This window comes from Solenopsis invicta, chromosome 13 (assembly GCF_016802725.1).
Source record: "Solenopsis invicta isolate M01_SB chromosome 13, UNIL_Sinv_3.0, whole genome shotgun sequence".
Taxonomy (NCBI): Eukaryota; Metazoa; Arthropoda; class Insecta; order Hymenoptera; family Formicidae; genus Solenopsis; species Solenopsis invicta.
Window position 1 is genome coordinate 2,137,981 of NC_052676.1, and position 27,582 is coordinate 2,165,562.

Below are 27,582 nucleotides of genomic sequence, written 5' to 3' on the forward strand. Positions count from 1 at the left end.
GTAAATAAACGATATAAGTTTTTATTAAATAGTAATTCAATAGTACAACAGCTAATAAAAATAACTTTAAATCAATAAACACAAACACAACAACAAATAATAGATCCTATATTAAAAGTCGATAAAAAATTATATAATAAATATAAAGCTAAATGTAATAACAAAAATTAAAATAATATTAAATAGAAAAATACAAATATATAAGAAACAAGAAATATCATAAATATTACAATTATAATAATTATCAGTTTTTTTTTATTTTAATGCAGTATATATTTTACAATGCAGTATTTTACATTATGATCTTTCTTTTGTTACATCAAGATATGTTATTGTACAGTTCTTACGTATTTCCAAAAATCCTAAAAATATAATTAATTGTTTATTATTAAAATATATGTTAACATGAACATATTAATTTGTAACATTTTTAATTATAATATTTGTATATCATGTGTAAAAATGTACTGTCTAAATCTCAAAAAGTCAAAAATTGTTCAGGATCTTTTAGAGTAACATTTCACTCTGAGATTTAGAGAATATTTAAATCATGATTACGAATAACCACGATAACCAGATGGATTACTGAGGGAAGTGCCATAACTATCACTACGATAACTGTATGGATTTCTCGCTGCATATGTTGAACCATAACTTGTACCATAATTATCGTACCCATCATAACGATTATAACCACGTCCATATCCTAAATAACTATCGTCGTAACCCGTATAGCCACTCCCGTAGCCTCCATAACCACTTCCATAACCCCCATAGCCCCCATAGCCCCCATTACCTCCGTAACCCCCGTAACCACCGGGATAATATCCCCTTCCATAATCTCCATAACCTCCATATCCTCGGTAACCCCCATATCCACCATATCCACCGTATCCACTATATCCGCCATATCCACCGTATCCAGGATAATTACCCCCATATCCGTATCTGCAATGAAAATTTTTTTTGCCTCACTTTAATTTATTTTGCATTTAATTAGATGCATTGTGTAAATATAAGTTTTTTACCTTTTTTTATACTTTATTTTTTTAAATAAATCTTTATATTTTTCTTATTTATTCATATTGATTTGTTTTTTATATGAACAAAGTAAAAGCCCAAAATTTATGGTAGTATAAAATTATATATTATATTTAATAATTTTTTAAATAAATATATAGTAGATGCAATATCTACTGAATATTGAGTTTAAATAAATAATATACTCATGTTTTAAATATATTCTGCTTTTTTCTTCTAAAATAATCATTTTATATATAAAAAAATGGGATAAAATCAAATATTACCCGCCACCAAGCCCTCCAGGCCCAGAGTATTCATATCCTCTATACCCTGGAATCAGACTGCTACCACGATATGGTACGCCAGGATAAGCGGATCCAATGACTCCCGTTCCATATGGATATCCTCCAGGATATCCTCCAGGATATCCAGGATATCCACCAATTGATCCCGGATAACCTTTATTTATATGAAACGCTAACACAAATATTTTATAAATGAAAAAGTTCTAAGGATATCACTGGAATAAAAGATCAATTTTATAAAAATAACTTTTTAAAGAGGTTTTACGACTTAAAAACTTAATTTGTAATTTTTTTAACAGCCTTTTGAAAATCTTAATCTAGAGAATATGTCAATAAAAAATTAAATAAAAATTCGAGAAAATCACGAAGTTATAAAATCAGAATACACACAGATATTAATTAGAACACTCGAGATGATGCAGGTACTTCACAAAAAAATATTTAACATTCTTTTTAGAAGTAGATTATTTTCTGATCAATTTTCCATCTTTTAGATAAAAGGAGCCGTTACAAAAATGCAGAATTATCTCTTGTTTATTCGACAACCCATATAGAATGCATTTAAAACGTATTTTAGATTTAAGAAGTCAAAAACCTATCGTCAAGGTTTCTCAAAAAGAATTTTGAAAAAGCGATTTTAGCGGAAATAAATTTACCTAAAAAAACATTTTGCTCGCGAGAAAATTATTGAGAGATAAGAAAACGGCTATTATTGAATTAAAATTAAATTAAATTTTTTTCAATATCTACACTCGCTTGAAATCTATTTAATTTAAAAATATGTAAAATTAAAATTTCCGAAATGAGACATAGCTCGAAGCTTAAAATTAAAATTTATTATAGAATATCCACGTGGCAAGCAATGCATCATTCTTCCATTAATTGATAGAGTTTCTAAAATAAATTATATTTTCCATGCGTTCGATAAAAATTAGTTGTAAATGTATGAAAATTAAAACACGCACAGATTGCGGAAGTTACACGCACAGAATGTAGAATAAAACTGTAAACGTAACAAGTATAATAATCGATCATGATGATATGATATAAGGTAGTAGTGCGATGAGTAATCAGCATATTAAGTAAGTGTGTCACTGCCATTCTCACGCTCTGACTTTGAAAGTCTGGCGCTTCCCATTACAAAAACGGAAAAAACATCACTATTAATAAGATGCTAATATAACGAGCCACCCGAAGGACTTCCTCTCTGGAAGAAATAGAAGTGATTCACGGAACTTCAAAGAAAATGCTTCAATATGCGCTTATTGTCGTATACTTCCGTAATGCATTCACCGTGCGACTCTTTAAAAGTTTCGAACGCAATGGACAATATTTCAAAAGTTACAGAATAATTAATGTAATCATGTTTGGAATGATACCCAATGTACAATAAACCCTATTATATTATGCAAGGTGCCATTAAATTGTCATATCAAAAAAACTTGCTTGTAGTCTAGTCATGCGCTAGTGATCTCCTTGACTTGTTCTGCATTTAATCGTTTATCATTACAAGCAGGAACTTTTTATCCATATATAGATAAAAATATGTCCATAGTACACAAGTAATAATAATAAGAGCATAGATAAACAAGGAAAATGTCGTAACCATGTATAAAATTATATGTATAAACGTTTATGAAATATATATAATATGTACGTATAAAATATTACTATTCTCTTACTTCGATCGCTCGCAGAAGCGGTCAAATCTCCTCGATTATCCCGTGTGTTTTCGGAGTATATACGCTGTTCACCGTTTATTGGCGTTAATTTTGTAAGCACTTTTAAATCCGAAGATTCGTCCGCACTACGGCATAGTGCAATTAGACTGAAAGTCGAAATCTAAAAAACATACACAGTATATAGTACGTAAATATATTATAAACATATACCCATACAAATTTAAGAATATTGTAATATATATTAAATTTATCTATGTATTACTATGTTTTTAAATTTGCATAATTATATTATGAAAATGATAAAATAATAAAATGATGAAATGCACAGTATATTATAATTTATATATAAAATTATATATACAGTTAAATATATATAATTTATATATAAGATATATAAAATATAAAATAAAAACACAAAATAATTGTAATATATAATATATGTATATTATCATAACTTACCGCATGTGTAGAATTACTAGTAAGATATCTGGGATGAATAAAAGGCTCTTAACTTATTTTACTTTTTAAAAATTATTTATCAGAATATTAAAGTGTACTCTAATTCCCATTGTTTTTAAAAATAAAATGAATTAAATAAGACTTTCAATCCAGAAATCTTACATTTCATTTCGTGATATTATTTTTGGTTCAACTTAACAACTGCATTTTAAAAGTCCAGCAAATATGGCGCGCAGTTTGAAGAAACTTGCAAATGCATATAAATTCACTATGATATTATTATTGAGCACTAAGATCCGCTTTCGACCGACATAGCCAAGTTCTTAATTTAAATTAAATGTGTTGATACACTTCGCGGTCCAAGTATGTTGATTATGTTTAATATCAAAACTTGAAAGAATTTTAGAATTTATAACATTAAATCAAAAACTATTTGAAATTAAGCTAGTGCTTTAATGTCAAATTTGACATTTTTATTTATGATCACTCGGTATACTACTCGTGGAAAGTACAAGGAAAAACATTGAAAAAGATTTTATTTTAGTAATGCTACACAACCGGATTTTCGAGGAAAAGAAAACTTAATTTACTTACAACAAAGAACAACTTCATTTTGCTGATGTCACTACTTGCATTTTTCGGAGAAACACAGTGTTCGAGACACGGAAAGATAATCTGTTCTCATACCATGCAAAACCTCTATATATCCTCTCCTCTAACGTGTCAATATGCCCCTCTTCATACTTCAAGGTGGTCGCGGTTGTTTGAGCTTAGGTCGCTCTTAGGAGTTGTGCTGACAAGGACATTGGACAAGAATCGACGAGACACGCCCAAAGATATGGAAACTATCTTTCCGCTTTACATTTTTCCGTTCAAATATACACACACAATAGTTTCTTCTGAGACATAGTATCTTGTTATATAAGTATCTCGTAAGTCTTCAATATGTTCTATATATGGAGTCAAAGCATTTTGCAATAGTGATTCTTTTTTCTAAGAAAGTATAGTCGAAAAGAATGGTATTATTCGCTGTTTTTAGTCACCATCATTTTTCTAATTTCGCAATTACCTGTTTGTTGCATTTAAAAAATTATGAATAAGTTATGAATATCTCATACAAAACACAGACTCCAAGAGACCCTAAAAGAATAAAAATGTCCTACGGTTCTAAAAAACGTACCTAGGGCGTCTCTCGGATAAAGTTCTGTATGGAATTATTTGGAACATTATTTAATTCGAACTTTGCTTTAACAAAATACATTTTAAATGTTCATACTTATTTATTTAATATAGAAAATTAAAATACGGATAAAATCATTATCACCAATGCTTTCAGAATTGTTAACTCTAAGATATTTAAAGATACTGATTTTCTTTTGATCTTATATATTATATGTTAAAAGAAATTCTTTCTTCCATTTTTTTAAATAGAATTTATACGACACTATAGAATTACTTTTTTTGTACACGTTAGAAACGTTAACTCATTTTGCATATAATCTACATATAATTTCTACATGATTTATTATATGTATTATTATATTTCTTTTGTGCTTGATAGAAGAATTAAGTTCTCTTTATCACACAACTACTTTCACTTTCATAAGTTTAAAGTTCAATAATATTTCATAAATTGAAACGTTTTATCATTTTCTTCCTTTTTTTAGTTTATTTATTCGTGTGGAATTTCATTTCTGCTAATCAGAAAAATAGAGTTTGCTGTTCTGGCGTGCTACATATTTTGGAGGTGTTAGTCTTACGCAAAGCGCATACAAGTCGTAAATACAAAAGACAGCCGGAACTTTCGCAAATTATTGCGACAACAGATAACAGGTAAAGACAACACTTTCTCTTCCCGGAAACTTTATCAGCACCTATGTGTCCATCCTAACTCCGTATTGTACATATGTGCATTCTTACTACAGAACAAACTATGTTATTTCCCAAAGCAATTATAATTTTTTCATAACGTTAATTTATATTAAATAACTATTCCTTTGTTTTTCACTACAGTATAATTTCTTTAAGAATATGCATCATACTTTTAGAACAAAAAAAAATTGTGAAACAAATGTCGCACACATTTGGCGAAAGTAAAAATAAGACAGTGGACGTAAAATACAAAAGTTTGGCCCAAAAGTTGAAATTAAATTCTAGCTCTATTTTATATTTATCTGTATGGCGCAATATATATTTACATTGTTAATCATTCAAATTGTTATATTTCATAAACATTGTGAATAAAACTGAAATATTCTGAAATAAATATTCAGAAAACGTAGAGAATTCAAAATGAATTCTTTTTTTAATTTCCGGAGTTATGAAATAAATCCCGCCCCACATTTTTGTTGTATTACAAAAACATTCTTAAGAGTTTTAAAAGATTTCATTCTTATGTCACCAATGTCTCTCATTCTGAACGCTCTTTTTCAAATACAAAAAGAATTCCTTGTAAAAAGAATTGGCAATAAGAATGAAATCATTTTTAAATATTATCCCCCAGTAAACACACATATATAACTTTCAACAATATTAAGTATCTAAATTAATTTTTACACAAAACTAAACACAAAACTGTATTTTATCGAAATACTTATTCACTTTTATCTCAAAGCCCAATTTTGGGGCTTCAAAAAGCATCAAATTTAAAATAAAAGATTTGTCCTTCTTCCACACCGCAAGTTTACTTTTTTTTCTCTCCAATATGAAAGAAAAAAGAAAAATAAACTATGAGAAGTTCAATACATTGAGACGTGGAAAAATACAAGCCTAAAAATAATATCACTCACCCACACAGATGCATAACAGCAGACTGCATTAATCTGTAACACATAATAAAAAACACCCTCAAGTTAAAATAATTATTGTACCGCAAATCTCGAACGCATATTACAATCATTCTAATTAATATTTTACGTTTTATGTAATTAATATTACATGTTTATTTTCTTAAGACTTCAGAAAAAGCGAATCTTGCTAAGACCCTAAAGAAGTGAGTAAGCTACGAGCATTACAATTGCAACAAGTTCCTTATTTTATCATTATTTAACAGTTTCAAATTCGTGCCCTCACCTTTCTGCCCTCGCCCATTTGGTATCACATTTTTTATAGTAAGAATGATGTTCGTTTTTACACATCTGTTTTAAAATAATTACATTCTAGGCTCTAGCTTTAATATCACATAATGTCTGTCAGTACAGAAATCTGACATTGTTAACAATTGATAAAATGAAGAGCTTATTGCAATTGTAATGCCTGTAGCTTGCTTAATTCACAATTATGGACCTTAAGAGTCTTAGCGAGATTTGCTTTTCCTGAAATTTTAAGAAAATGACATGTAATATTAATTAAAATGATTAAATTTAAATATACATATATCTTTAAAAAAGGAGAAACGAAAAAGAAAAATGATGCTGAAGCTAGCAGACGAAATTAAAAAATAATTGGTATTGCTTTGAAAATTCAAAATGTCGAAAATAACAAAAAAAAAATAGTGATGGAATTACTATAAATCATTATTTAATTAGGCTTGTTTAAAAAAAAATTTACTTTAAGTTTATTATGTTAAAATTAATTTAAGTAATATTCAGAAAGATTTAACATATTTTTGAGATGTTTAAAAAATGACAGGAATCAAAAAAGAACAAAAATCTTGTAAATGAAATTGTTGGAATATTTTAAGATGATTCTAATAAAATTGAGAAAAATATAAGATTATGTATTCCTTAAAATGAATCAACAGAATTCTACAAAATCCTATTGTACCTCAAATTGGAAACAAACATTTATTTTAAATGGTGTTTTGTTTTTTGAAGAAATATCTTCGTATTTCAGTTAATGATACTTGAATAATTAATTTACTCACCGATTGTTGCTGCTACTGCTGCTGCTATAATCCCTCTTCAATTGATTCTGAAGAGATAATAAATATATATAAAATATACTGTTTATTGAGCTATTATGGTTGTTTTCCGACAAGGTACAACACAAATAACACTGTGTAATACTGTGTCCAACACAAAACATTCCAACTTTGAGACAGTATTATTGCCCTTTATTAAAAATGAAAAACACGCAAAGAAATATCTCAGTTAATAAAATAATATATTTACCGAGTCGTTCCGATGAAGGCTGCCATCTTGCTGCAATTTTCTCGTTCCACAATACTTTAATTTGACCAATTAAAGCAATGTTAACTGGAAAGTTTTCTTTCTTCAGGATCGCGCAATACTTCGCATGGCACTCTTTATACATATGTCACACTCTTCGTATGGCACTCACGAATTTAAAACTCAAAATAGTAATTACGATCGCGTGAAAATAAAATATCAGGCGATTTAATGTACAGTTCGAGAAGAGCAGGGTTCGGAATGAACGTCCGAATACACCCAGATATCATTCTATCCTTGTTTAACATTCGGTAAACGAAGATAAAATATCTGGGTGCGCTCGGACGTTCATTCCGAACGCATTCCCGATCTCCTCGAACTGTACATTAAGCCGCCCGATATTTTATGCAGTTCTGATATTGCGGATATTGCACACGAAAACAAATAAAAAGCAAAACGTAAGGACACCGGCGAAAGCAGCGGCAGCAGCAATGGCGACGCAACAATCGTCAAGTCGTAATCAGACATGAGATTGAGATCGAGATTGTATTGGAATTTAATCAATCGGAAGAAAACTAATTTCAAGTTTAGTTAACATTGCTTTAAATGATCAAATTCTAATTCAATCTCGATCTCTAGTCTGATTTCGGCTTTAGCAAGCGGCAGCAGGCAAGCGAGCAAGCAAGAGACGAGGTGAATAGGTGATCGAACAAAGAACAGCGATAGCGATGGCGGCCGAGCGGCGATGACGGCCGAGCAGCGACGAAGGTGACCGAGCGGCGACGACGGCCGAGCGGCGGCGGAGGCGGCCGAATGGCTCGAGTGACGTAATACGCAATGGCGCAGTAGCTGTGGAATGCCGTGGAACGCTGTAGAACGTACGATCGTGTGCGGTCGACCCCACGACTCACGACCCAATATAACAGCATGCACATGCGTCTCAGCGTCTTCAGTAAGATCCGTTAACGTCGCATTGCAACTTTTCGAACTCGTAACATTTGTTAAACCTGTATAATCTCTGCTGTTCTCACCTAACCTAACTTCAACGCGGCGGTCATTACACGCGTATTGTACAAGTATCACGCGATCGTAATTACTATTTTGAGTTTTAAATTCACGAGTGCCGTACGAAGAATGTGACATATGTATTAAGAGTGCCACGCCAAGTATCGCGCGATCATCATTGCCCGCGTTTTCGTGCGTTTTGTGCCATCGTGAGTGTTGTGAGAATATGCCTACAACGTTGACATCTCGAGCTGCATTCCAAAAGATCCTTTGCGAGAAAAATTTCACTCGATATATTGCAGTATACGTTACATATACTATGTACTTCGAGTAAAGTTTTCCTCGGAAAAGACGTTTTGAAACGTAACCTCGGACAATCTAAAACGAGGAGGTGGCCTTGGATAAAAGCATTGGGCATCGATGGAGCAATATACAGTAAATATAATTCATTTATATATACTATATCTTATGTACGAAAGTATTGTTCATTTTTTAATTGAATATTAAAAAATAAAAACTAGAAAAAAATATTTTTATGAAATCCTCTATACGCTTGTGTTCGTAATAAGATATTTTTCAAAATTACATTATTCTAATGATTAAATTAATAATAATTAAATATTTACTTAATGAATATGTATGGAACTGCATACAGTAATTATTATTTAAAATATTAGTTGTCTTTTCTTACTTTAATTTGTATTTTACATTTGTTATAGAATCATAGTAGTGACATTGCAGAACAGCTCCACTGCTGCCCGTAGGTTGGTGAGTGATAAATAAATTTTTATAATTGAGGTAACAGATCTATGACAATACTTAAAATATAATAAAAGTTGATTATATTGAATTATGATAATAAATTACATATATATTATATTTCATAGCTCTATTGCCTTAAAATGGGTAGACAAACACATTAGGATTTAAAATTTAATCTTGGATAAATTACATAAATTGATTTATGAGTATTTATTATATATTATTTAATTTATAATTGCATTCTTACGAATATATTTTATGCATTTGTGTAACATAAAAAATAAAGAGAGTGTAAGTAAAATAAGCATATAAAGTGAGGTAAAAATGAAAGAAATAAATAAAGAATAAATAGGAACATAAATCAATAAATACAATTGCTGTAATATTGACCACAATAGAATGAAATTTGTAAATTGTTAGTTATTGAATGACAAATACTTTGTTTTGTTTTCCCATTCTTTCCATTTCTTAAATATTGTCCAGGATTAAATATTACATAAATTGATGCAAGAATACAATATCTTAAATACATTTAAAATTTTTAGTATGCATATATTACAAAGCAAAGTTTTAATGTACTATAGTGAATATACATATAATCTATTTAACAAAATTATGTGTTCATCATCAATAAGTAAAATTATTTATTCTTCTAATACGCCAATTTTAATCTTAACGTTCATAGATATCTATTCCTAGATAACTAATTTTTAACTGGTCCAATTAAAGTTATATGACGTGAAAACTAATAAATATTATTCGTGGAACAGAAATATTTTTTTTTACACTTATTTTAAAGTTGATCAATTTTGTGTAAGTTTAAATATTTGATTTTAAAAAATATTAATTATTGGAAATCTATGATTTAAAATTAATAAATTAGATTACAATTAAATTAGATTAAAATAGATTAAAATAATGTTGCAATTATTACGTTCAGTATATAGTGTCGAAATGCAGCTATCAAAATTCAAATTATCTTTGCTTGAGTGTGTAAAATATTCACTCTGGTATGATTGTACGAGAGATTTATTACTTCTTTTTGATTTCACGTTATTAACTCTTTATTTCTGGATTAGTGGCGATATTAGATATTCGAAACGATAATTCGATGAAACTATAGGCTTTAGAGATTTTCTCAATTTGCATTTCAATTTTTATTCCTTTACTATTTATAGTTATTAAAGTTTTGCATGTTCACAACATATTTAAAATAAAATTCACGAAAAATAATTAAATTATTTAAATCATACGCGGTTAATTGAAAGTTTTTCCAAAGTTAAAAGCCTCTCATTAATTTTTATCATGATACTGAAGCTAGCAGGCATAGACGCAGAAACCTTATTGAGAACCGCTGCATCCGTCTACTAAAGCTGTCTGCTAGCTTCAGCGTCATAAATTATTTATATATAAAAAATTACACCTACCATTTTGATTGCTTTATGCAAAATAATAAAAAAGAAGTTAGTGCGAACTATGATGTACTCCAAAGGTTTTAGATTTTTTATCTTTATTATATCTATTTTTCTTTAATATTGAAATTATCGATTAATTTCTATTATTAAGTATTGAATATATTTTTTAAAGGGGGATGAAAGGGGAGGGAAATAAATAAATTTAATATCGTAACAAAAATTAATTGCTATGTAACAAAAGTCACGAAAAATCTCAGAAGATTAAAATGGAGCAATTTTTATAAAATGTTACAAATCAGTTTTTTTTACAAATCAATCATTTTAACTACTTTAATAATTCTATATTAAAATGACAATCGCGCGTACTTATGTTCACGCACAATTCCTTAGTTTCGGCTGCGTCAGCCAAAGAGAAGGCCGTAAAATTGGTCTCAAGTAGCTCAAGATCGCACGACGCGTAACACCGCGACTTTGTTACAGGGGATGACCGTGTTCGGATTACATGGCGATTAATAAACTCGCGTGTTACACGAAGTAATATGCGCGATGATTCCATATTACGCTTTGTTCCCACGTATCGCAATTGTGACCGCAATTGTGATCCATGCCCTTTAAATTAGATACAATTCTGCAATCGAAAAAGTTACCGCGCTTTTTTCAGATTTTTTTTTCTTTTTTTTAAATCATTAAATCAATTAATTTTTTCACATTTTTTTAGTAATAACGAAAAAGGACTAGACGTATTAAAGAATACTGAAAATGAGTCCACTAGGCTATAACAATTTTATTAATAACGATATTGGAATAATTTTAGATTGTCTATCAGCTGTTATCATCAAATACTATTATATTAGAACATATTAATATTAGAGTCTGTATTAGCTGGAATTAAATTTCTAAGAAACTTATTGTTAGAAATTAATCGAGAATAAAAGTTTCAATGGGGAATGATTCCATTTTTCGTATTATAAACATTTAGGTAGAAATTTTTGCTATTATTAAAAAAATGTGAGGTAATTTTATGATTTTTTTAAAATTGCGGTAATGTTATGTGCTTGGAAAAAAATGGTTTGACCAAAGTATCTAAAAATGTAACTAGATACAAATCTGAGAAAACAAACAACTTTGTTGGATCCTCATAATAATTATGTAAGACACTCGAGCTGATTGCGAGAATGTCAAAACTTCTTGCCGCATTATTGCCATGCTTGAGCGTTCTACATAATTATTTTGATGATCTCAACAAAATTATTTTCAGAATTACATCTAGCTAAATTTTCAGACACTTCAATAAGTCCGTTCTTTTCGTGTGTGCAACGCGTGAATATTTAAACTTTATTAAAGCAATAATACATCTTTCGGTAAAATTTATACTACGAACGAAACTAAAATAAATACTGAGCAAAAATATAGATAGTAAAATTATGCGAGCGACAAAATCTTTTTCAAGTCTTGAGTTTTAACTTTACTTTCTAAAACAACGAAATGTTCTTTAAGATCAATAATTAATAGCGGTACTATTAGTCAAAAAGTTTTTTTTCAATAGAGAAAAAATATACAGATAATACAGGATCTCAGATAACACATCTGATCCTTATAAACTTAAAAAAGAATTCATCTTTTTAAATTCTTTATAAGCTGGTGTAACTTGTAAAATGAAGAGAACTCCTTTCCAATAGGTAAAAAGAAATTCTTAAATTTAAGACTTTATCTAATATTTTCATACATTTATAACAGCTGGTGATTAAGGATTATAATCGATGAATACCGACATTAATTATATTACGTTTTTTATTTCATATATACAACCAAAACCTAACTGCAAATCTATATTAAACAAAACATAACGGAGTTTATACAACTAAATAACAGGCAAGGAAAATCCACTCTCGTTTATTTCGAAATTTGTGTCTATTCACTGAAAAATCCATAACATCGTAAAAACATCATCGAGCTAGGTTTCATTATGATTGTTCGAGAGTCATTCGATAGCGAGGCAGATCAATCCGCACTCATACTTTCGCATTCTTCGACAAGTGCCCATTAATCATAATGCAAAATGCATCTGAAATCATCAATGCCTTAAATATATGAATGAATGTGCACTCCTTATGTCTTAAAAGTGGTCGAATGTCCCCCGCCCCCTTTTTTTTATTACTCTCATCAACAACGAGTTACCGATCACGCGTAACTAAGGCTTATTAATATCGCTCTCCGCATTAGGAGAGCGATCATAATGAAGGTCATGATATTATAATTTTTATTATAATTATAACGAAGGTCGTGATTCTATCTATAATTATAATTTTTTATACAAGTTGACTTTTAACTTCAAATGCATTCAGCGGCGACTCGTTATTAAGACATGAGCGGTAAAAGAGAGTACTGAGCGAAAATCAGGTCAAAAATTGCGTCTAAATCTGACTACTGTTTAAGGGCATTAATGATCTTAGATATATAAAATGCTGAAAACCTGCATTTGTAAAGTTCAAAATTATGTTAAGTATGGAATTAAACGTAAACCTTATTCTATTTTAAGACGCAGAAAAACTTTATAAATGCAGATATTGGAAAACTTTTCTCTTTAACTTGATTTATTAAAAAATCAAAATCAAGTCATGTGAATTTTTAGTTCTATGAATACAAATACAAATGTCATATTCTTATTTTTCTTGTAATTTGTAGTAAACTTATTCACTTTTTCAACATTTTAATATAATTAGTATTAAAATATCAAAAATATTAGAAACTTAACATGCGATCAAATTTTCACATAAAAAAATATAACTGATCAAAAATATCTGAAATTTGCAGATATAGTTTATATACTTCTCGCAGTTACAACATCTAGAATTACGTAAACAACAGTTAGTACTGAATGCAGTATGAGTACGAATCGTTATATTTAATAATGACTTTATGCATCGATTCATGCAAGGTTAAAAAGCCAACTCCATTAAAAACGGTGTTTATACTAGAAACAAAAAAACGTTACAATCGTTATAGTATAAACTACATAATTGTAAACTGGTAATACTGAAGAATATATTTTAGACTAATATTGTTTTACATGACCAATTGTTGACCAGATATTATAATGTTTACGAAATTTCAATAGTAAAAATACGTATTGCTCGTGAGAATAGCGAAGAAATTAAATATGAACAATTATCTTCGCCCATTAGAATAGATAGATAATTCGCGAAAAGTGTAGAATACAAATATAGCAATATTCGTTATCTAATCTACTCTGCTTGATTATTAAGCCCTTCGGCCCATCCTTGTAATCATACTGGATTATAACGTAATAACAAATTTGTAACAGAAACATATTTACATACTTTGACTAAAGTTTACATATTTATCAAAGCTATTTCTTTTTTCATCTGTCACTATCAACAAGAATTTATACATACTGCAGAAATAAATAATGCAATAATCTTTTTAATCTGATGTAATGACCCAACATGATTGCAACGATTAAGGCCGAGAATAGTAAAGACCGTGGTCAGACCAAACGCTGAAAATTAAGGATTGTTAATTGGAGATTAAAATTTTTATCAGAAGATAATTTTAATCTTACAATTCATTTTGTTTCAATTGGTTGAATTCTAATCTCCAGTTTATGATTCTTAATCTCCAACGAGTGATCTCACACGGGTTTAAGAAAGACTTTCTGAAAAATTATTAATTTAATTCTCAAACACAGTCAAAAGGTGGGGAATTCCTGAATGTGATATTTTGAAATATCGAATTATATCACTCATCGTACGTAGTATATACTTGTTTGAGTGCAGCACAACAGTACGATTGATTTTTACTTCTATAAACATTAACATGCTTCGCAAATCAAGTAGACAAACGTGATTGAGTTAGGTATTAAATAGTATGCGAGTTTCACTCTCTGATTTTAGTGCAGATTTGTCTCCTGAAGATTTTACTTCATTATCGAACATCCCATTGTAAATATTCGACACTATTCGCTGTTAGATGTGTGATCAAATTATGATGACAAGTTATTCAATGAACAACGTAACGGCTCGCGCAGATGCTTTCCAGACTGGCTGAAATCACGAAAGCCAGATTGTCCCCTAGCATAGAAGAAAACAGACCCCGACTAGGCTGGATCTTGATTAGTATTAGGATGTCGAAGCGTCATAAGTCTGGAAATCTGTAAAGCAATTGTTAATGATTAGTAAAAGAAATGTCATGTACAGTGTGAGCGCTGCAAAATGAAAAATACTTGCATGGACGAGTATATACATACAAATGTTAAATTACATCATACACAACTATATTATTACAATATAAATTATTTAGATTTTTGTGAACATAAAAAAATCAACCCTTTTAAGGGCCGCAGGCAGTCGGAAAAAAATATGCCAAAAGTGCCAAGCAAAGCACAATGAACCCACTGTTGCATCCGATTTTTATCAATTATCAAAAGTTAATGGGCCGAATAGTTCTATACTTATTCTATTAGTACTGATAACACAAAATTTAATTTGTTAATGAGACGACGAAAAGTTTAAAATAATCACGCATTAAGCGCTTTTTATTTTTATCTTGAAGTTTATCCTCAAACACATGATGCGGTATGAAGAACCATCATCATAGTTAGATACGCACCGTAACCTCTGAAATGTATTATTGTGTGTTTCAGACTTGATATATACGAAACGAAACTTTTGATGAATAATTTATTTTGTTCTTATGTTCTAAGAAAGTTTAAAAATCATTGTATATTTTAAAGATTTTTTAAAAATATAATACTAGTTTATGACACCAATCAAAATTTTCTTAGATATTTATAAGAAAATTAGAAAAATCAATTCTAAAATAAATAATATTTAAAAAATTGTAAACTAGGATTGTATTGGACAATTTATGATACAGCAAGGAGGATGCCCAAAGTATGGGTCGCGATCCATTAATGAATTGCAAACTGATTTTTATCGGTCATTTCAAAATAAACATCTAAATAATTATTGCTCTTTGTACATGAAAATGATTTACTTAGATACGATGTCAAAAATATTATCAATGATTCACTTCGATACGATGTCAAAAATATTATTAATAGAAAATAAGTGCATTCTTCAAACCTTCGTACTTTATATTTTAAATAATAGATTTATATAATTATATTCAATAAAGAATTAAAAAGTAGGAGGATTAAAGTGATATACATAATCAATTTATTCTCTTCCCTTTACTTTTTCACAATCTCCAAAGCTAGATGGGTCACGGATGTTTTTCGTTTTTTAAAAAATGGATCGCGACCCATATGAGTGTGGAAAACCCTGTGATATAAAAGTCTATTTTATAGCAAAAGTATATTTACCTCATTGGGTCTTCAAAGTAGTCGGATGGCACTTGAAACAATTCTGGATCTATATCATTTCGGAAGGCAAACTCTTGAAAAGTTATTTTAGCAGTGACTGTAGGCAGAATTGGTATGTCGATTTTAACTGGAAATCCAGGGGGCAACTTCATAAGTACGAATTGGCGCAGCTTGCTCAGGTGCTTAAACGGCGTGATCACTTCCAGAACATTGAGTAGCATATCGACGGTGAGGGGAAAATCTGGACTCATCGCCACAGTGGCTTTAAAAGATTTACTACTTTCTTTGTAGACAAGATTTCTTCCTAGAAGCGGACACTGACCAGGTGGCGCAACGACGTATTCTTCCCACGTTATATTCGATTCTGGAGGTGGATTCAACGATGCTCTTCTCATAGGAGGCTAAATAAATAAATAAATTTATTTTATTAATAAGTTTATTGAAATCTTTTCATTTATATTATAAATGAAAAGATATAGTAATATATATGCAACATAATATATCTCAAAATTTATTTTATATATTTATCTTTTATATGAAAAAGTAATGAGTTATAGTTGTAACATTTTATGACTTTAGTGTATATTTTAAGTTGTAAGAAAAAAACATTGCAAAAAGATATTTATAGAATTTGTTGCTTCATAATTTAATACAGCTGCAAGAAATAGAAGCTGTGACACAATAATAGATTTTACAATACCATGAAAATCTTACCTCGCCATTTTTAAATCCTTGAGAGCTGCCTTTAATAAAAGATTCCATAATGGCTTTATTTTTTTGAAGATCCTCCTCGCTTAAATGCTCACGACGTTTTCTACTTTCTAGTACCATACCATTGATTTGATAAAAATCAGCATGGAAAGCGCCTACCATTTCCTAATTTTAAATATTTCAATATTTTACTTTATTCATATTCATATCATTTTTAATATTTGTTAAGTTTGTAATTATAAAAAAATTTTTATTTCAGAATTGACTAAATTTTCTTAATTGTTAAACAATTCTATAATAGTGTATTTAGCTTAACTGAATTACAGTACATAATTTATTATTGTTTTAATACAGTGGAATATGCTCACCCTTTTGTCCTCTCTAAAAATCCATCCTGTCTGTGCTCTAGAAAACGTGATACTTTTGGTAGACATTTGTGCTGCCATAATATCACTAGACATAAGAATATCAACTTCATCCTCTATCTCAAGCTCTGTTTCCTAAAGTGCATACAAAAAAGATTGTTTTAATTTATGATATCGATATATTTATGATATCAATAACATTAATACATAATTTTAGCAAATATATATATAGGATTAATATAATAAAAATTTATAAATATGAAACTAACAGCTGAATTTCGCTTTATTAATGTTAGGATTGTTTCAACATAAAATAATATTCTGAAATTCGTCATATTTATTCGAATATTACTCTTTATATGCTAAAAACGTCTATCAAAGTTCTGAAGTTGGAGTTTTCAGTATAAAAAATAAAATTTACAAATACAAAATAGAAGTTTTAAAAATATGTGTAAAAGTTTTACTATATATGTAAAAGCATAAACATAAAAAAAAACAGATTTAAATAGATTGTTAACCTCATATCTCACTCTTTGGAAAAGTTTGGCTTTATTGTCGAGGACAGTCAGTGAATGGCTAGGCTTTTGGTCACCATTGAAGATGAAAGATATGTCACCCCTTTCCCACCTCATATCGTTAAAATCTACAAGAGTCGTGTCCATCCTAATCGAAGCTCCACTTTTATGGATCTTACATATATCTGACGGCAACACTCTTGAAACTAGCGGTACTGAAAAGACAAATTTACCATTGACTAACAGTCAGAGAAAATATAAGAAATTAAGAAATCGAAAGTAATCACGCTAATCACCAATTAAAGACTTGAAAAAGTCCAAGGAAAGACTCACCCCAACTCTGAAAATCCCATTTTAATTCCATATAAAAATCTCCCATTTGGTGCAACGCAGCAACTAAATTCGGCCTCCTTTCTTCCATTTGCTCTCTCGCTTGTTCCTTCAATTTACGTACTAAAGATGATACTGTAAAACAATTTTAAATATCAATTGGCCTCACATATCATATAGAATCAGTAGATAATAAAAGTAAAATTCTCTTTGTGCAAATACGAATTACATGTAATAAAATATACAAGGTGTAAATATAATTTAGAAAACTAAAGAAAGTTAAAACTTAAATCTTAAATAATTCTTTTTACAATCTATATATTTCTTACAAAAAAAAGGTAACACTAAATCTATATCAATAATTTTAGTTATACTTTGAATCTATATTATATAACAATCTTAACGTTTCTAAATCTAAATTAAAATAATAGCTATTATTGTATTTTATACGAACTGGTTGTTCTATCTCCGTAACTGACCGCTTCAGCCAATGGACTCCAACCAGCTAAATTCTTCACCTTTACAGGTGCTCCGTGTGCAAGCAATAATTGAACACATGCTGTAACATAACAAAGCAAACTATGTTGAATCAAACATCCGACTAAAAAATTTTAACTCTTAACATGTATAGTTTTTTTATTATAAGGTATATCGTAGAGACTCCAATCTATTTTACGTTAAAGTAAATGTAAACTTTGGATTTTTGTTTAAGTTGTAAGTTCATTGAATTAACAGGCAACTTTAAAATAATTAGAAATAATATTTTGTCTAAAAAAATAAAATAAAATGAAAGCAGCTTGCATCATCTTACAACTGAACAAAATTGGTCCATCCAAACAATGTTGGTATTAGAGAAAAATTAAAATAACAAAAATCACTAATGATTCCAAGATAGCAATTAAAGGTTAACATCTAAATTTTGTTACTAAATAATTAGTTATCAAATTACTATATTATTTAATATCTAACTCATTTAAATGATTTAGTGCAAAGTTTCCTAAAGTGTGGATTGTAAAAAATTTTTCAGTAATGGAATCAAAACTAAATTTTGAAATCAATTACAATCATCAAAGCATGAAAATGATCACATTGATGTCGATATCAAAGCTCATCAGAAGAAAATAATTTCTTTCTTTATATCTCATTACAGGAATAGATTTACAAAATTATATTCAATAAAAAATTAAGGAGTAGGAGTAATGCAGTATAAAGTAGTATAAATAATAAATTTATCATAGATTTGCTATTTTAAAAAATGGTCATTGTCTACACAAATTTGAAAAACCTTGCTTTAGTATAATAATTTAGTGTAATAAAATAATACAAAAGTATCCGTACCTTTTCTTCCTAACATCACAGCTAAATGCAAAGGTGTATTTCCTGCAACACAAAATACCAAAAAGTTAAGCACAAGACTTATATCATTCTTAAATAATTTTGATCGTCTTTATTTATGCACACAAATAATGTCCATTTGCACCAAAGTAGATTAACTTTGATCTCAGTTTAACTCACTTTTCAACTTTTTCTAAATTCTCAGGCTAGAAAAAGAGAAAAAAACAAGCTAAAAAGTAAATTAAACCAAGATCAATCTAATCATGAAAACAAATATAAGAAACACAAAACGTATTTGAAGTGGAATTATCCTAGATAACAAAGTGTAAGCAAACTCGATAACGTATCACTCACAATGCGATTTGTTTTATATATTTGTCTTCAATAATTTCAAATATATCAACACTGAAGCAATACACAGGCAACAGTGTATTGCCAATTATTTAACAGCAGCAAATAACCTTGTGCTGTTAGCAATGTAACACTGGGCAAGCTTATCAGCAACATAATGGCAAGAACACAAATTTTAATGATGATTTCAAAGTTGTCTGCAAGTTGCCATTCAAGCCTGCATTTTAAAACTTCACTCTCAGTAAAGGAGTAAGAGCATGACATTGTCACATCGTAAAGGTATCAATTTGCCAATAAATGCTGACTCAGCTGCCACAATTCTGACAGCAACTCAAATTACGATTGCAAACAACATATACCAACAGCAACACAAACACCATCCATCACTATCTGGAATCCACTTCAACGTTAAAAGCAAATTACCTTGCTTATCCTTCCCTGTAATATCGTGCGTCCTTATCAAGGTGTTCAACGTCTTCACATCCCCCTGAAATATACATCTGTGAAGAGGATACTTCTCACCCTCCTGCGCCATCATCATCATTGGCATCTGCGGCACCTGGTTGTGCGCGCGTTACCAAAGCAGCAGCAGCAGCAGAACCAGAAGAACTGGACACAAGACTCGACGTTCCGTGTTGCAGCAGCACGTCCCGTGACGCGTGGTGACAATCATCACGTGTACGGTGTATCGTGGCGTTACTGCAGGCATCGCGGTGCGCCACGCACCGCGTTTCCATGCCACCCGGGCGCGAGCTCGCGACTCGACATTGCCGATCTGTCTGACTTCTTCGGTCGTTGAACACCTCTACGTAATCGTCATGCTTCTCTCTCCTCTTTATCGTACCCTATCTCTACCTCTATCGGCGCTTCCTCACGTCAAATAACACTTCCGTGAGCTCGTACCTCGTCGTCAGCGAGGAACTCGCAATTAGCATTATGATATACTTCCGTGAGCTTGCGTGCTGACGCAAAATTAAGTGTAGTAGTACGTGTGTATACTTTGAGGCCTAACCGCTCCTCCCCAGGAGGCGGGACGTCAACCTGGCAGCGTGTCGTGGCCGGAACGTGTCGCGCGCTGCGACGGCCGATGACGATAACGAGATTGGGTATCTCCTCGAGCTGCTTCAACCGCTCGCTCGCGCGGCGGACAACGACCTTGATTCCGCTAGTTCCGCTCGAACGAACCGTGTCACGCGCTGAACGTAGAGAAACGTGGTGGATCGTCCATCGTCCATAGGACTCGGTGGCACTCGGTGGAGTCGGAGGTGCTTCGCTCTCGTAATATGGCGTTCGCTCGCCGCTCGCGCGGGGGCGACACGCGCGACCCGGGCAACCGCAGAGTGCAGGCGAAAAACGCGTTGGATCGGCGTTTGATCGGTTGCGCTTTCTCAAAACGCACGCGAAAATCGCTTTACGTTACACACGTTACGTTTGCAGAGTTCGCAGATGTTCGCGTCTATTGGCGTCTATGACGCGCGCCCCGATCACCTCGGCGTTGGCGTTTTTGCGGAACCTCGTCGGCCTCGCTGCGAAGGTCGCCGTTCAATATCGCCGCCTACACTCGTTTTAAAATAGGCGAGCACGCAGCCACGGTCCGTTGGACGTACTTGACCGATACGTTAGCTAGGTGGACGTTTTAAAAATATTTTGTTTAAATTATCGAAGTATTTGTCATATTTTTTTTCAGCACCGACGGTAAATAAAAAGGAAAACAAAAGGACAATTAACCTTAATTATTCAAGCGCGGAGAGTGGCCGAAGGTGCAGGAGGTGTAGCACTCGCATCACGTTAGTTGCTCGTTTCCCCGCAGCGTCGCAGTGGTCGCAGTTCGGTGAGCAGCGTGAAGTTGGCCGCGCGGTTTACGAATGCTGTTCACCATGTTGAATTCGTTCGTTAATTCTTCGTAACTTTGCAAGATCGCGACCACCCTCGCATTATTCGTCGCGCGGAACAGGATCGAGCGCGCGTCGCGCGCGATTGTCGTCGAGGGATGTCGCGTGAAGTGTCGCGCGAAGTGTCGCGTGAAGTGTCGCGCGAAGTGTCGCGTGAAGTGTCGCGCGAAGTGTCGCGCTACGGATTTTAGTGGTTAGCGCACGAGTGATCGTCATTAACGCGTCTTCGCGAGTGAACCTTGTCGAATAGAGAGTGAAGGAATGTCGCGTTACTCCGTCTCGATACGTAAAGTCACGCGTCGTGTGGTGATCGTTGTTGGAGCGTGGCACAAGATATTGTGCGATTTTGTGATTTGGTGGTTAGGGTGCGCGAATAATCAGTGATTCGCGCGCGCGCGCGCGCGCGAGTGAATCTTGATGTGTGAATACGGAGGCGTCCACGACATGGGAACGTGACGACATGAGCGAACTCTGAGAGGAGGCGGGGGCTCGGGGAGCATCAGGTGTCGGCGGAACAACCACGGGTAAATAAATCATATTATTTGATGTTCAGAAAACCGTGGTCGGACATTTTCAAGCTTTTGTTATCTGAATTATTTGAATTTGATGATAATCGCGAGGAAAAAGTGCGTTGTCCTACACAGCACATTATTTATCCAAAGAACATTCCACGTCCTTTTCATACAACACAAAACTTGCAGCAACATTATTGTTACAACGTTGCAGCAATGTTGCAAATCTTTTAAAATGCTGGTTGCTTTGGGCACTTTATTAATTTGTATAACATATTTATATGTTACAGATTAATGCAGTTTCAACTCCGCTGTTGCGCATCGGTGTCGGTAAGTTTGAAATTATTTTTATGTATTTATTTTTATTCGATGTGCAGCATATTTTCTTATGTACATACACATAAACACGTTAGACACATATACGTCGGAATAAACATGAAATAGTTTACAACACGTTATGGTAGATATTTTCAATTATCATTAATTAATTCGTGTCGAACCAATGATAAGATGTATCTCGCAACTGTATTTATCGTCTTTTATCGACGTTGTCGACTATCGATATTATCGACTATCGACAATTTTCAAACGCTGACACATTTTGAATAAAGTGGGAAATTTATACGCGTAAAATATAAATATTTTAAATTCTGCGTATCTAATGTAAGCTGTGTAAACTATATTTTACGTAGTTTCGAGTAAATACATTTTTTTTAATTAAATAAAAGTTGGCTTATAATTAATTTACAGTTACACGTTAAAAAAGTTACATAAACAATTAAGTTAAATTAAAAATCAATTTTAAAATTTAATATGAAATTTATTCATGTTAAATTAGAAATTCTAATTTAAAATTAGATTACTCTCAAAACAATTATAGCGTGGATCATTAAACAAATTTGTAATATTTTGTTTGTAATTTATCTCCTCGTAGACTAATGTTATCTGTATTCATTTTCAAAACGCCGCGAAACTAAGTTTATCGTCTACCTTTTTTTAATCTTATTTTTATTATTAGCTTATAATGCAGTATTGAATGCAGTTATATAACCGTAACTTAATGTTTGCTGAATATTATCATACAGTCCTAAATATTTTTTTTACTTGTGAAGCTATATAATATAAATATATATTATATGGACACTTCAAAAGTGAAAAAAATATTTAGGATTGATAATATTACCGATAAAAATGAATAAGATCAAAGTAAAAATTCAATATGATGACTCCAATATCGTTGATGCAAAAAAAAATATTTTCAATAAAATATTTCTAATAAATTTGTTTATTATAGATTTAAGCAAAACAACAGAGCACATTAATATCAAAATGACGTATTAAAATAAATCGTATTTGATCGAAAAGTGATTTTTAATAATCATTTTGAAACCATTTTAATATTATTTTGTTGTCATAATTATTTTTTCCTCACAGAAAAATATTATTGAACTTGCGAAAAAAATTCGAAAAAAGTTTTTCTCTATCGAGCAAATACTTATGAAACGTGAGAATAAAAGGCCTTTGTCAGTCACAGTGGATTTTGGTGCCGTATAATAATTTTTAATTTATACAATTTTCAATTCAAACTGCGTTCCGCATACTCGTCGGACTTGAAACAGACAGTCATAAAGCCGGAATAATAATGTTAATACTGTAAGAAGCAAGTACGATATCCCCTTCCTCTCCCAAAAAAAATTTTTAAACTTATATCGCTTATCTTTAGAAAACATGGAAGAAATCGTGATTAAAAATAAATCTATCATGCTGTCATAGTTATTAAAAAAAATTATTTATAAAAAATTACAGTAAGTTATTCCAGAAATTAAGAACTGTATTGTTACTTAAACACGTATAATTTGATAAGCATGTTCGTTACTCAAAGCCAAACGATTATTTTGACTCGTTAATCGCTCGAAAGTCTCTGAGTTATACGTGTTTAAGTAAAAAAAATTGTTGCTGTTTAATTTTTGTAATCTTGATGTCTTTCTTTTTATCACGTCACTTTTTTTCACATATGCACGCAACAAGTGATAGCAGATCAGATTTGATATGTATTATCACGATTTCTTTTCGATGTTTCTTCAAGGTCAGTGATACCCCACTTGATTTTGCTTAAGCTATTCTTTAATATAAAATACTAAATAAAAAAATTTCCAAATTTTAATAAATATTTATTCGAATAGTATTAATGAAATATTTACTACTTGCTATTAACGGTGCATAAATATTTATTCTATAAGAAAAAATGCTATTTAAATTTTTGTAACAAATAAATACATATTTACATTTAATGAATATTTTATTAGCCATATGCAAATAAATATTTATTAAAATTTAGTAATTTTTTTCCCCAGTATATTATTGTCTAGGAATTTTTTTTCTTATTAGCCAGAAAACAAAAAATTTAATATTTTTTAATATATTTCAGCAAAACTGTCCTTTCCATTTATATTCGCAAAATAGCATCTTTATATTGAGTTACGAAAAACTCAAGAATTTTAACATTATTACTATAGTATAATAATGAGATTTTCGAATTTAACATTTGTGCTACTGTTATCGTTGGTATAAATATTAAAAATTATTATTATTATTAAAATTGCACATTGAGTAATAATGGCAATAATAATACCGTGCTCCAATTATTTATGATTAATACAAAAAAAATTATCGGATCTCGCTACGCAAATAATTTTTTATATTTCATGTCAATGTATTTATTACAATGCGTTTCTTTATTAAAACTAAGATATCCCTTTTAAAGCTCTACATAATCTTAATATTGATTAAACAAATATGACAGATTTGACAAATATGATTTCTTTAAATATACTGCAACTTATATATGCCATTGGATATAAAATCGTTAATTATTTCCCTCAATTAAATATTAAATTAATCGGTCCCTGCACATGAACTTTCTATTAGTCTCTATACATATAATAGTTATGTCAACAGTGCGAGGCTACGCGTGATTGAGCGCACGGTTACCAAGCCGGTTGCTCATTATGACATACAGGAAATATAACACTACATCTATAAATGTATATTATGAAATTGGATTTACAAGAAGTTATTGTGAACGTTATTGAGAAGGCGTATTATTAAATAACAGGAGACCGGTATACGCGTAGTAAAGTTTTTTATGTCCTTGGGTTAATTGGAAAAAAAAATCAAATATGATTTTCTTAAATAATAATACAACAAACGTGGATAGTGTTACATAAAATGCGTTATAAAACAATATAATCATGGCGTGTATACTAAAATAGCTTTACACTCGATTCAATTTTTTTCTGCTTTGATAATGAATACGAAATACACATGCAATCTCGGAAATGATACTTAATGATATCCACTCAAAGAAGAATTTACACTTACAGTGGAACGTATGCTAGAATCTCTTTATTTTAAATATTGATCAGACGAATCTTTTTTTAAGTTGATATATACACATTTTTAGAGATGTAAAATCGCGTGTTAGCATGGCTAGCTACAAGTATTGTGTTGCAGAAACGGAATGTGCGTAAATTTAAATTATATTTAAATGAAGATGTTTTAATAAAAATACAGATTTTAAAGACATATTTGCTTTTACCAATTTTTCGAGGTATCACATTATCTTTAGAAGGGAATTAATTTCTCGTTGTCACAATTCTGTTTCTACATCGCGGAGGTATAACTCATCTCTATATATATACAGGGATTATTAACTTAAATTATTACTACACATGCAGAATTAAAATATAGACACTCCTCGGCGGAATAACAAACGTAAATCTACAATAATTAACACTGCATAATATAAAATATTCATACGAGAGTTTTTCTTACTCAAAGTGACCTTAGCTCACATCACTGCAAGTGATATATACTTTGAAAGCATTAGTTATAAAATGCATTATCATCTAGTAATTTTAGATTACAACAAAGTGTTTAATTTGTAGTTCGTTGTTCAAATATAAGTGTTATGTATAATTAAAAATGTAGATGATTAAAATAAATATTAATGCGATATTAAAAATCGTAAAATACCTGTGTAAAATCTTTGACACGTGAATGGTTTATAAAATTTAATGAACTTTGAAATGCCGAGTTTTATTCAGAATTACCAAGAATCGATCAAGGTGTATCGTTGCTGCAAGCAAAAAATTCGTTTTTGACATGTCATTTTTTGCTTGCGGCAACAATACGCCTTGATCATTATGTCTGTTATGATAATGTGTATTCTATTAGAATGACCAATGCGTTTATTTATATTGCGAGATGAGCAGGCAAGAAGTTGCCAGTTTGGATTGCGACAACGAATCATTATATCAAGATCTCGTGCGCCACAAATGTCAGATGAAAAAATTATTCTGTTTAGAAAATCAGATTAATAATGATCTATTAATAAATGATAAATAATATTTTTTTTTTAATAATCAAGAGCTGATCGAGAATTCTAATCTTAAGCAAGTCTCATCGACGTTAAGTATAGACGAAAAATTTCCGAAAAATTTTATGTGATTATTCCCACTCAGAGACGCTTAACTCCTTAGCGATTATGTAAATGTACTACTGCATTACATTTACATAAGGAAATAAGCTAAAGAAGATAATTTACATTTCCGCAAAAAGTATGAGGTAAAATGAGGGAATCGAAAGTTATTTTTTAAAACTTTTTAACTCGTTATCGTTACTCGTTACCGAATCAAAAAAGTAATTAGTTACCGTTACTCGTTACTGACTCTCAAAAGTAACTCGTTACCGTTACCGTTACATAAGTAGTAACGATTCGTTACTTTGTCGTTACTTTTTTAATTTTAAAATAAAATTAGATTATGTTTCAAAATTTTCATATAATTCTAAACCTACAGTTCATAAAATAAATAAAACTACAAAAATTATATAGGATTTTCTATATAGGATTCATATAGAATTTGTTAAATATAAACTACATACATTTTTTATCGATATTTTAAATAGAAAGTTAAATAATTACGTCACAAAGATTTGACTTTTGTCTGAAGGTTTTACTTAATTTGTAATGTAATGTAAAAATTAAACCATTAAAATGTTTTACTTTATATAGTATTACATTTTTATCGGTATTAATTTACTATTTACTTTTAACAAAAGTTGACATCTGTAAAGTTCGTTTTATGATAATACAATTCTGTGGTTGGTTTATTTTTGGGAATTATTTTTCAAAACGATCTTAAATATAATATAATACAACAAACTATAAATATTGATTGAATAATAAACATTAAAAATTATATTATAAATTAAAAAGTAACGATAAAAGTAACTATTAAATTCGTTACCGTTACTAAAAGAATGTAATTACGTTACCGTTACAGTTACAAAAAATAAAAATTAACGCCGTTACTAATTCGTTACCAAAAAAAAGTAACTGTAACGGTAACGCCGTTACAAGTAACTCGTTACTTCCAATCCCTGGGTAAAATACATTTATTATACA

At 30.6% G+C, this 27,582-nt stretch overlaps 2 protein-coding genes and 1 long non-coding RNA gene across 5 annotated transcripts in view; all 3 read right to left on the reverse strand.

Moving 5' to 3' along the window:
- The window catches only part of LOC113004404, a 44,601-nt gene extending 36,245 nt beyond the window's left edge, over positions 1-8,356 (reverse strand). The window contains exons 1-3 of the long non-coding RNA XR_003269018.2: positions 7,582-8,356; positions 7,335-7,381; positions 6,259-6,291 (exon numbers count right to left, since the gene is read on the reverse strand). This is a non-coding gene — a long non-coding RNA (uncharacterized LOC113004404). The remainder of the gene's footprint in view (positions 1-6,258; positions 6,292-7,334; positions 7,382-7,581) is intronic.
- Positions 238-4,708, reverse strand: LOC105202214 (keratin-associated protein 19-2). Its single transcript, XM_011170617.3, has 4 exons — positions 4,064-4,708; positions 3,011-3,170; positions 1,308-1,500; positions 238-948 (listed from the first exon to the last, which is right to left on the reverse strand). The coding sequence occupies exons 1-4, from the start codon at positions 4,079-4,081 to the stop codon at positions 555-557; spliced, it is 765 nt and encodes a 254-aa protein (XP_011168919.1). The 5' UTR covers positions 4,082-4,708; the 3' UTR covers positions 238-554.
- A 4,177-nt stretch (positions 8,357-12,533) lies between the features above and the next one.
- LOC105202221 (ankyrin repeat domain-containing protein 13C) lies at positions 12,534-21,089 on the reverse strand. 3 transcript variants are annotated; one of them, XM_011170627.3, is made up of 9 exons: positions 20,135-21,004; positions 19,364-19,405; positions 18,480-18,584; positions 18,029-18,160; positions 17,699-17,910; positions 17,184-17,315; positions 16,819-16,980; positions 16,105-16,505; positions 12,534-14,931 (listed from the first exon to the last, which is right to left on the reverse strand). In XM_011170627.3, the coding sequence occupies exons 1-9, from the start codon at positions 20,259-20,261 to the stop codon at positions 14,916-14,918; spliced, it is 1,329 nt and encodes a 442-aa protein (XP_011168929.1). In that variant the 5' UTR covers positions 20,262-21,004; the 3' UTR covers positions 12,534-14,915. The 3 variants fall into 3 exon arrangements, with proteins under 3 accessions (XP_011168929.1, XP_039312835.1, XP_039312834.1); XM_039456901.1 differs by lacking the exon at positions 12,534-14,931 and adding an exon at positions 14,956-15,397 and having other exon boundaries at positions 17,711-17,910; positions 20,135-21,089; XM_039456900.1 differs by lacking the exon at positions 12,534-14,931 and adding an exon at positions 14,959-15,397 and having other exon boundaries at positions 20,135-21,023.
- Positions 21,090-27,582: the final 6,493 nt, after the last annotated feature.